The sequence below is a fragment of the Nicotiana tabacum genome, chromosome 8 (genome assembly GCF_000715075.1).
Source record: "Nicotiana tabacum cultivar K326 chromosome 8, ASM71507v2, whole genome shotgun sequence".
In the NCBI taxonomy this organism is placed as follows: Eukaryota; Viridiplantae; Streptophyta; class Magnoliopsida; order Solanales; family Solanaceae; genus Nicotiana; species Nicotiana tabacum.
Genome location: NC_134087.1, coordinates 206,920,651 through 206,932,643, shown reverse-complemented (window position 1 = coordinate 206,932,643; position 11,993 = coordinate 206,920,651). Strand labels below are relative to the sequence as shown.

Genomic DNA, 11,993 nt, shown 5'->3' with positions numbered 1-11,993 from the left:
TTTGCCCTTTTTTGGGTCTTGAATCTTGAGAGAACCTTGAGAGGATGTTACTAGGGTTCTAAGGTCTGAAAATAGTGAGAAGAAATGACTTAAAACGGGTTGGAGTCATCCTATATAGGCCCAAATATCTTAAACCGACTTAGTGGGCCCCATAGAGAGGTGCTTGGCGCAGTCTCGCGAAAACGCGAATATCTCTCTACTCCGAGATCGTATCGATGAACGGTTTAATGCGTTGGAAATTAGACTCATAGATCTTTAATTTGGTTGGTTGATCACCCCGTAATTCCTTGTAAATTATGAGGAAAGATTAGAAACATTTGACCTAATGTTTAAGTAAAATTATGAACCTAAGTTGCGACAACTTTTGTCGACTTTTGTTTCATAACTCGTTTGACTTCAAGACTTATGATACGGATATTATATGATTAAAATACCTTAATAAATGACCTCTTGAGTGTATTAAGCACCGCTAGATTACCTGAAAATACGAGTTACAACATCCTTGATTCGTTTAACTTCTAATACTGGTTAATCACCCTTATACACTCTTGTATCACTTAAGACCAATAGGATTGACTTCTTATCATCTAAAAGATAATTCCTTCTTGGATTTATGTTAACTAATATATGGCATGAACTAATACATGTGGATATGGGTTGTAACACTAAGTCACAAATATCTGACACAAATGAACCACAAGAAATGCCATTGAGAAAATCTCAAAGAGTTAGAAAATAGGCTATTTCGGATGATTATGTGGTTTATTTACAAGAGCCAGATTTTGACATTGGTCTTAAAGGATCCAATTTCATTTTCACAAGCCATAGAAAGTAATGAGTCTGACAAATGGATTGATGCCATGAAGGAAGAATTAAAATCCATGGAATACAATGAAATCTGAGATCTTGTTGAATTGCCAAAAAGTTCTAAAAGAATCGGGTGTAGATGGGTCTTTAAGACCAAATGCGATTTAAATGGCAATATTGAGGATACAAAGCCAGACTTATTGCCAAGGGTTATACTCAGAAAGGAGGCATTGATTATAAAGAGACCTTTTCACCGGTCTCAGAGAAATACTCGTTAAGAAATCTCGAGGAGGAAGTTTATATGGACCAACCAGAGGGTTTCGAAACTGAAGGAAAAGGTCAAAAATGGTATGTAAACTGAAAAAGTCAATATATGGACTTAAACAAGCCTCGCAACAATGGTATATATGTTTAATGATACCATAACATCTTTTGGATTTATGGAAAATACTGTTGATCGGTGTATATACCAAAAGATCAGTGGGAGCAAGTTTATGTTTTAAGTCTTATATGTTGATGACATTCTACTTGCTGCTAATGATTTAGGCATATTGCGTGAGACTAAAGATTTTCTCTCTAAGAATTTTGAAATGAAAGATATGGGTGAGACATCCTATGTGATAGGAATAGAAATATTCCGTGATAGATCACAAGGATTATTGGGATTGTCTCAGAAAGGCTATATCGAAAAAATTCTAGAGAGATTCAATATGAACAATTGTTCAGCAGGAATTGTTCCAATTCAAAAAGGGGACAAATTTAATCTCATGCAATGCCCTAAGAATGATGTAGAGCGAAAGAAATGAAATCAATTCCTTACTCTTCTATTGTTGGTAGTGTGATGTATGCTCAGACTTGCACAAGCCCAGATATTAGTTTTGTGGTCTGAATGTTGGGAAGATATTAGAGTAATCCAGGAATTGATCATTGGAAAGCTGAAAAGAAAGTTTTGAGGTACCTGAAAGGAACGAAGGATTACATGCTCATGTATTGGAGGTCCACGCATTTAGAAGTTGTTGGATACTCGGATTTAGATTTCGCTGGATGTATTGACACTAGAAAATCCACGTTTGGTTATTTGTTCCAATTAGCTGAAGAAGCAATATCGTGGAAGAGTGCCAAACAGTCTGTCATTGCTACATCCGCGATAGAAGTAGAATTTGTGGCATGTTTTGAAGCCACAATTCATGCATTATGGTTGCGAAACTTTATTTCAGGACTTGGGGTTGTCGACACCATTACCAAGCCGTTGAAAATTTACTGTGATAATTCTGCAGTAGTGTTCTTCTCCAAGAACGATAAGTACTCCAAAGGTGCCAAGCATATGGAATTAAAGTACTTTACCGTCAAGGAAGAAGTTCAGAAACAAAGAGTGACACTTGAGCATATTAGAACATATCTCATGATTGGAGATCCATTAACGAAAGATTTACAGCCAAATATATTTAAAGAACATGTACATAGAATGAGTCTTGGCTGTATTTATGACTGATATATTTATGATGTTTTGACACTCTTAGCTCATTTATGTGTTTCTGATATACATTAGTGATTTCCTGTTTCTCATAATGGTGTACACATTATTATATTGAGATATTACAGGATAAGTCTCAATGAAATATTATTGTGGACCATAATATTTTATAGCTTATGGACCTGGTACGATGAGTTGCTAATGTTGTAGTATATGGAAGGGAGTATGTAGACAAATTATATATAACCGCCATAACTCACATTTAGTAGTTTACCGTATTATGGTATTTATGATGGACATTATATAAGAGATTTGTTTATGCGCAATTAATGTTCCTATAATAAATATTAACATTATGTGATTATTGGGCCAAGTGGGAGAATGTAAGATTTTCTTACGTTAATTTATTGGTGGCCCAATAAGTTTAAAGCCCATAATTAATATTTAATTAATGAGCAAATCTCATCCGTTCGATCAGTTACTTGATGGGCGTACCATATAAAATAAAAACCTCTATAAATTGGTCTTCTCCCCACTCATTAGGTTTATTTTTCTTTCTTCCATCATTAAAGGCGGCAGTAACGTAAAGTTAGGGCAAGGGGTGAGAAACCAATTTACCGATTAACGCTTCCTCTTCAAGATAATGGATTCCGCTTCAGGTATGTTTTCTATGACAATTACATGATTATCATGTTCAAGATCCTGGTAGAATTATAGTTTATGCTTACACGAAATGGATACAGAACAAAGAATAATATTTTGAGAAGCTCCTTTTAGTAGAATAATGGACCATCGAACGGGTAAGGAGGGGCATTACTGGACTTCTTCAAGAATTTAATTGATTCACATGCATGAATATGACAGTTGAAAACTTTAGAGAGCCATACCTCTACAGTCAAGAAGGAATAAAGTAGGACATTTATCCAATAATTTTTTAGAAAATTTACGCTATCTTTTGGAATCCCATTTAAGGAAACTGTCTGAAGCTCACAACAGATCAAAAAGGACAGTTTGGGGCCCAAACAATGAGTTCTTCCAACTATATAAACCTCCTCAAACCATTCATCAAAATTACTACCTGCAGCAAACCATTTCTTGAGCTTCAAGTTTACGTCTAGTTGAGACGCTCAGTTCTTCACAAGGTGAGGCATCGATGATTTATTTTCCTTCTGCATTTCATTTCATTATCTAAAATTGGAACTGTAACCATTTTATAGAATGAGGCCTCAAAGATGGATAAACAATACTTCATCCGTTCCAATTTATGAGAATCTATTTCCTTTTTGGTCCGTTCCAAAAAGAATGAACCCTTTCTAAATTTGGAAACAATTTATTATAAACTTACAACTCTACCCTTAATGAGAAGTTTTTATAACCATACAAATACTCTGGCCCCTTTTTAACTTATTTAGGACCGCAAATTTCAAAAGTCTTCATTTTTTCTTAAACTCCGTGCCCAGTCAAACAGGTTCACATAAATTGGAACGGAGGGAGTAATAAGATTTGTCGGTTGTTTTTTCATGCCTCTTACAATGGCCCCTATTTTACTTCCCATATGAAAATTTGTTCTCATCATCTTTTCATGTTCACTTTTAGGTAAACATAAAATGAGCAGTGGAGATTGGATGTGTGCTGCATGCCAACACATAAATTTCAAGAAAAGGGATGCATGCCAACGATGCAGCTGCCCTAAATATGCAACGTCGGCTGATGTTGCCATGTATGGACTAAACAAAACAGAAGTCTTAGCTGGAGATTGGTATTGCAGTGCAATGAACTGTGGTTCTCACAACTATGCGAGTCGAACAAACTGCTATAGATGTGGTGCATTAAAAAGCGATTATTATGGTATCGGAGCAGGAATGATGGCATCAGCCGGTTATGGATATGATGCAAGTTCTGTTCCTGGTTGGAAGAGTGGTGATTGGATTTGCAGCAGGTTAGTTCACATTTACTTCAATAACAACAACTACGTCTCAATTCCAAACAAGTCAGTGCCGGCTACATTTACTTCATTTTTTATGTCGCCCAATTTAGACTCATCTCTGCCCAATATTGCAGCAACAACAATAAAACTTATGCCTCAATCCGAAACAAGTTGAGGCCGGCTATATGAATATTCACTGATCATGTCACTGCATTTAAACTTATTTCAAACAAATATTATCCAAGGCATCTTAACTGAGGATTCACCGTAAGATTGACTAGTTTTACGCTGACTGATAGCCTGCCAGAACTCTCCTTCTTTTACTATCTTTGGGATTTTAACTGAAATAACTGCCTTGTTGTTTGACAGATTAGGATGTGGTGTGCACAACTATGCCAGCAGAGCAGAATGTTACAAGTGCAAGACACCTAGGGATTTTGGTGAGCTGATACTGCACAATCGACATTTTACTTTCCAACACCATTTTTTATCTACTAACATCTTGTTCATTTCTCTGTTTTTCAGGAGGTGATCTGAGAGAAAGTAACCTATATTGAGGGATGCGGCGACATGAAGTTATTACTGAAGATTTACCAGATCTCATAATCTTCAATGTCCCTTCTCATTTTCCTTTTAGTTTTTCTTTTCTTCCTTTTTCAACAGTTTTCAGTAGCACTTCCTTGTAGTTAATTGTTCAAAGAAGGGTTTATAGTTCTAACTGCATTGTAACTGTGCAAAGTGTTCGATGAATGAAATCCCTTCAGATTTTGAACTCTCTCTGTCTTTCAAGTTTCAACAACTGTTTTTGTAGGGGTGGTCCGATGAATAATATTATTTAGCCTTACAATCACTATGGAAGACAGTGCTAGAGTAGGATCGAACCTTATACATGTACGAAAAGAATAAAACAAAGTACATATATAAAGAACCAAACCTGCTGACTCTAAATCCTAAATTCAGTGTTGTTTACTGTGGCTTAGGTGAGTCTTCCCAACTTCAAACTAGTTGATACTTTTGCATCCGTGGCTACTCGTTGCTGCATTGCTTGACAATCGATAATTCACTTACTTTTATGAGATTCTGCTTACATCGAACAGCCCAATCATTAAATATAATGGCCATAAATATCTAAATAACTTGTCCTACACGGTTATTTGGATGCTGAAGATTGACAAAAAAGACAAGTCATCAGTGGGGCACTACAAGGTGTTGATTGTCAAAAGTCCCACATCGGTGGGTGACAATTTGTGTTTGAGAATTTTTCCCAATAAAAGGAGGCCTAATGTTTAGGATTTACACATGCCTCTCATTTGCCTTCTTATCTTCTTAAGACATTTTGTATCTTCTCTCTTTTTATTTCACTTGTATTTTTGGAGTGGAATAAAATATTGGTTGTGTCCGAGGAAGTAGGCAAAATTGGCCGAACCTCGTAAATTCTGGTGTTCCTTTTATTGTTGCTTTATTGTCTTATTTATTATTTGGTGGCTGTCATAATTTTTGGTATAGTAGTTGTGACTCATTCACACTATATACATTTGGCTTCCGCAACAATTGGTTTCAGATCCAAGGTACTGTCTAAGTATGCTCTGTGGTTGCAACATAGTCTAATCTTCCACATCAGAAAAGATTTATCTTGGTAACTGAGTCAAGGTTCTGTCTGAGTATGCTCTGTGGTTGCAGCTTAGTCTGATCTTCCACACCAGAAAAGAAATAATCTTGATTTTTGTCGTCATCTATTAAATAATAGTTGTGTCAAAGATGGGAGACAATAAACAAGAAGAATCTACATCAAGTGTCAACAATACGTCATCATTGCATCTTCGCTTATGACACGAATTGTGTCAAATGCGAAATTTGCGGTAGAAATTTTTGACGGATCAGGACATTTTGGGATGTGGCAAGACGAGGTTCTAGATGTCCTTTTTCAACAAGGGCTAGATCTTGCCATTGAAGAAAAAAGACCAGATGTTATTGGAGAAGAAGATTGGAGAATTATCAACCGTGTTGCTTGCGGTACCATTCGATCCTACCTTGCTAGAGAGTAGAAATATCCATACACAAAGGAAACTTCTGCAAGTAAATTATGGAAAGCACTGGAGGATAAATTTTTGAAGAAAAACAGTTAAAATAAATTGTACATGAAGAAGAGACTGTTTCGCTTCACCTATGTTCCTGGTACCACAATGAACGAACATATCACCAGTTTCAATAAGTTGGTCACATATTTGCAAAATATGGATGCAACTTTTGATGATGGTGACTTGGCCTTGATGTTATTAGGGTCACTTCCTGATGAGTACGAGCACCTTGAAACTACTCTACTCCATGGGAATGACGAAAGTTTTCTCAGAGAAGTTTGTTCGGTTTTGTACAGCTATGAACAAAGAAAGGGAAAAAAACAAAAGGGCGGAGAAGGAGAAACACTGGTTGTGAGGGGTCGTCCTCAAAATCAAATGAGGACAAAGAAGGGAAGATCCAAGTCAATATATAGACCCAGCAAAGATGAATGTGCCTTTTGTCGAGAAAACGGACACTGGAAGAAAGACTATCCGAAGTTGAAGAATAAGGCCAAATATAACAATGGAAAGGCCATTATGGATTCAAATGTAGCTGATTGTGATGATTCAGACTTCTCATTAGTTACAACAGAGCCATCAACATCATCAGACATATAGTTGATGGACTCGGCTTGCAGCTATCATATGTGTCCCAATAAGGACTGGTTCGTGAATTTTCAAGAAGGAGAATATGGAGTCATCTACACAGCGGATAACAACCCTCTTACCGGATTTGAAGAAGAATCTCATCTCTATGGGAGCCCTAGAATCAAAAGGGTTCAAAATCATTGCAGATAATGGAGTGATGAGAGTAAGCTCCGGTGCACTAGTGGTAACGAAGACCAATCGGAAGAACAATAACATGTACCGTTATCACGATAGTACAGTTATTGGGACAACGATAGTAACATCCAGTGACGAAAAAGAGGCAAAAATAACTAGGCTATGACACATTCACTTGGGACATGCTGGAGGTAACTCCTTGAAAACTTTATCAGATCAAGGATTGTTAAAAGGAGTAAAGGCTTGCAACTTGGAGTTTTGCGAGCATTGTGTCAAAGGGAAACATACAAGGGTTAAATTTGATACAACAATCCATAATACTAAAGGTATTTTGGATTATGTACACTCTGATGTTTGGGTCCTTCCAAAACACCTTCATTGGGTGGGAAGCACTATTTTGTAACCTTTGTTAATGATTTTTCCGAAGAGTGTGAGTGTATACAATATAAAGCAAAGATGAAGTGTTGGGAATTTTTCTCAAATGGCAAATGATGGTGGAGAATCAAACAGGCAGGAGGATCAAGTGTATTCGCACAGACAATGGAGGTGAATACAAAAATGATCATTTTAATAAGGTCTGTGAAAATGATGGCATCGTCCGACACTTCACTGTCAGACATACACCACAATAGAATGGATTGGCAGAACGTATGAACCGGACCTTGCTGGAGAAGGTACGGTGTATGTTGTCCAATGCTGGCTTGGGCAAAGAATTTTGGGCTAAGGCAGTTACATATGCATGCCACCTCATTAATCGTCTACCATCTGCTGCTATTGATGGCAAGACACCATTTGAAAAATGGTATGGAAAGCCTTCTGTAGATTATGACTCTTTGCACGTATTTGGCTCAACTGCATATTATCATGTAACAGAGTCAAAATTGGATCCAAGGGAAAAAAGGCTATTTTTATGGGGATTACTTTTGGAGTTAAAGGATATCTCTTATGGTGTCTTATGACAAAGAAAGTAATATTCAGCAGGGATGTTACATTTGATGAATCTGCTATGGTAAATAAGGTAACAGAAGATACCAAACAAAATGAGGGTACTTCTAAACAGGTGGAGTTTGAGGGAAAATTTATTTTTCCTACATAAGAAGCATATGAGGAAATAAATGAAGATTATCCTCTGGAAGAAGAGCCAACAGAGAGGGAAATTCCAACTCAGGAACCTCAACAACAACAACTTGAATCAATTGCAACTAGCAGGCCAAAAAGGACAATAACAAAACCTGTTCGTCTTATAGAAACGGTTGCTTGTGCCGCCTCAATTGTAGCTGATGATGTTCTTACCACTTATAAAGATGCAGTCCAAAGTTCAGAAGAAGATAAGTGGAAGATTGCCATGAATGTAAAATACAGTCCTTTCATCAGAATCATACATGGAGATTGGCCAATCTCCCGAAGAGAAAGAAAGCAATTGGGTGCAAATTGATATTTGCAAAGAAAGAAGGATTTCCTAACCAAGAAGATGTTCACTACAAAGCAAGATTGGTGGCCAAAGAATATGCTCAAAAGGAGGGAATTGATTACAATGAAGTGTTTTCTCCAGTTGTAAAACATTCTTCCATTAGAATTATGTTGGCTTTGGTAGCACAGTTGGATTTGGAACTAGTTCTGATGGATGTAAAAACTGCATTTTTACATGGAAACTTGGAGGAGGAAATCTACATGACTCAGCCAGAAGGATTCAAAGTTGCTGGAAAAGAAAAAATGGTATGCAAACTTGAAAAATCATTGTACAGATTGAAATAATCTTCTAGACAATGGTACAAGCGATTTGACAAGTTTATGTTACGGCAAGGGTACAAGAGAAGCAAGCACGATCATTGTGTGTATTTGTGCAAGCTTGAAGATGGTTCCTTTGTATATCTTCTCCTATATGTTGATGATATGTTGATAGCTTCCAAGAATTCGGAAGAAATTGATAAGTTGAAGATTCAACTGAAGAAGGAGTTCGAGATGAAGGATTTGAGTGAGGCAAAGAAAATTCTTGGCATAGAGATAATAAGAGATAGATGTTCAAAGAAACTCTGTTTATCTCAGAAAGAATATTTGAAGAGAGTACTACAGCGCTTTGGCATAGATGAGAAGACTAAGCCAGTTAGTACTCCACTTGCTCCCCATTTTAAGCTAAGTACTACTATGTCGCCAAAAGATGAAGCTGAACGAGAGTATATGTCAAAGGTACCATACACAAATATCGTTGGTAGCTTGATGTATGCAATGGTCTGTATGAAACCTGACATTTCACAAGCTGTTGGAGTTATTAGCAGATATATGCATAATCCAGGAAAGGAGCATTGACAAGCTGTGAAGTGGATTCTACAGTATATTCATAATACTGTAGATCTTGGGTTAGTTTTTGAGCAGGAATGCAATCAGTCTGTAGTTGGATATTGTGACTCAGATTTTGCAGGGGTGATCTGGATAAATGAAGATCAACTACTGGTTATGTGTTTACTTTTGCAAAGGCACCAGTTAGTTGGAAGTCTACTTTGCAGTCAACAGTTGCTTTGTCTACAACAGAGGCAGAGTACATGGCTATTACAGAGGCTGTGAAGGAGGCAATTTGGCTTCAGGGGTTACTAAAAGAGCTTGGTATTAGACAAAAAAGTATCACAATTTTTTGTGATAGTCAAAGTGCTATTCAATTAGCAAAGAACCAAGTTTATCATGCAAAGAAGAAGCACATTGATGTTCGGTATCATTTCGTACGAGAAATTACAGAAGAAGGTGGAGTCACAGTGAAGAAAATTCATACTACAGAGAATCCTGCTGATATGCTGACAAAAGTGATGACTGCAGTCAAGTTTCAACATTGTTTAGATTTGATCAACATTGTTGAACAATGAAGATTGAAGATGAAGACACAACTAAAATTTGTTATTGAGAGAAGGTTGAAGATGTGGAATTTTGCCAAGGTGGATATTTGTTGATTGTCAAAAGTCCCACATCGGTGGGTGACAATTTGGCTTTGGGAATTTTTCCCTATAAAATGAGGCATAATGTTGAGGATTTAAACACATCTCTCATTTGCCTTCTTATCTTCTTAAGGCATTTGTATCTTCTCTCTTTAGTATTATTTCACTTGTATTTTTGGAGTGGAATGAAATATTGGTTGTGTCCGAGGAAGTAGGCAAAATTGGCCAAACCTCGTAAATTCTGGTGTTCCTTTTATTATTGCTTTATTGTCTTATTTATTATTTGGTGGCTGTCATAATTTTTGGTATAGTAGTTGTGACTCATTCACACTATATACATTTGGCTTCCGCAACACAAGGGCTAGCCCTTTCTACGATTATGCTACTCCAGCTATATCCTATGCATTCTTTTGGCTATAATGAACACATCTATACAATCATTCTTCTTGATTTTATGGTCACAATCATCAATGTCGTTAATATTTTTTCTTAGATAACTCATTGTATAGATAAGAAGAATATATGTTAATTAAGCACTATTAGCAAAAGAAGCACTAGCTAAAACTTATTGATATTTTAACAATATATATAATGCATATTCTATTCCTACTACATATGAGACTAGGAAATATTATACCCCTACTACATATGGGATTATGATATATTCTACTCCAACTATATATAGGACTAGGACTATTTACACAACTATCTAACACTCCCTCCAAGTCGGTGAATACAAATCATATGTACCGAGCTTGTTACATATGTAACTAATACGAGGACCAGTGGGGGACTTGGTGAAAATATATGCAAGCTGATCATTCAACATATGAGCAACAAAACTAAAATTGCAATGTTCACGCCGAAAAAATAAAAGTTATCAGAATTTGATGTAATTTATATGGGTAGGCTTGGAATCACTAGACGAGTAAGTTGTCCTGAAGAAGTTTTCTAAAAAAATAGCCGGAATGGCTCACACGCGTCGGAAAAGTTACTGTAACTGGCTGGAACCTTAGTTCTGGCGGCGCATGGAGGCGCGTGACTTTCTGCTAGAGCGAATGATTAGGGTTTTGTTGCTTGACTTTTTTGAACAAGATGGTAGTATTGGTTTTCATACAACATTTATCGATGAAGAGATAACGCAAATCAATCTTGAGTCATCAACCGGAAAGACGCACAGTGACTGACTTTTTTGTTCATATGGGACTGGAGTTTTCGGGGTTTGGTCGCACAAGGGTTTCAGATCTGATGGTGATACTGGTATATGCACAGTACTGTTGTAGCAGTGATGAACCCTGGGAACAAGACGAATTTGCCGGAAAATTGCACGGCAATGAGATCTTTCTTCCCGAATATCGCTGGAATGACGCACAACAATAATTTTCTCACTGAAGCTATGATACCATGTGAGAAAGCACGGGAGAAAATATATTATTGATATTTTAACAATGATATAATGAGCCCTATATATAATACATATTCTACTCCTACTACATATGAGATTATGACATATTATACTCCTACTACATATGGGATTAGAACATATTCTACTCCTACTACATATGGGTTTAGGACATATTCTACTCCTACTACATATAAGACTAGGACTATTTACACTTACCTTGTGACAACACAATAAGAATATGCAAAATTCAAAAGCAACGGCTATTTTTATCATTACCATTAGGATATAGATTCTGGCAAGTATTATTGAGGAGGATTGGCCCCCTTTATAGAATGGTCACATATATAGAATAAAGGATGGAACTTTGGCTGAGGTTTTCTTATCCAGAATATTCATCTTGTCTGGTTAAAAATGGTGATTAGGATTCCTCCTTATCAAATCTATGTCAACACGCGCGCTTCTGTGCTTAGGTGGAATCAGCTATGGCTGCCATGTCAGCATTCATGGTCCCAATAACTGGTCAAGAGACTTCAACTCATTGTCAATTTCACATTACTGTTGATTTCATCCAATATGAACACCATATTATGTATTTGTATGATAGGCCTGGATTTTT

General features: G+C 36.7%; 1 protein-coding gene across 1 annotated transcript; it reads left to right on the top strand.

Moving 5' to 3' along the window:
• Nucleotides 1-3,362: 3,362 nt before the first annotated feature.
• On the top strand, nucleotides 3,363-4,938 carry LOC107806914 (uncharacterized). Its single transcript, XM_016631188.2, has 4 exons — nucleotides 3,363-3,423; nucleotides 3,878-4,220; nucleotides 4,578-4,648; nucleotides 4,734-4,938. Exons 2-4 carry the CDS (start codon nucleotides 3,889-3,891, stop codon nucleotides 4,763-4,765), a joined length of 435 nt encoding a protein of 144 aa, XP_016486674.1. The 5' UTR covers nucleotides 3,363-3,423; nucleotides 3,878-3,888; the 3' UTR covers nucleotides 4,766-4,938.
• The last annotated feature ends 7,055 nt before the right edge of the window (nucleotides 4,939-11,993 follow it).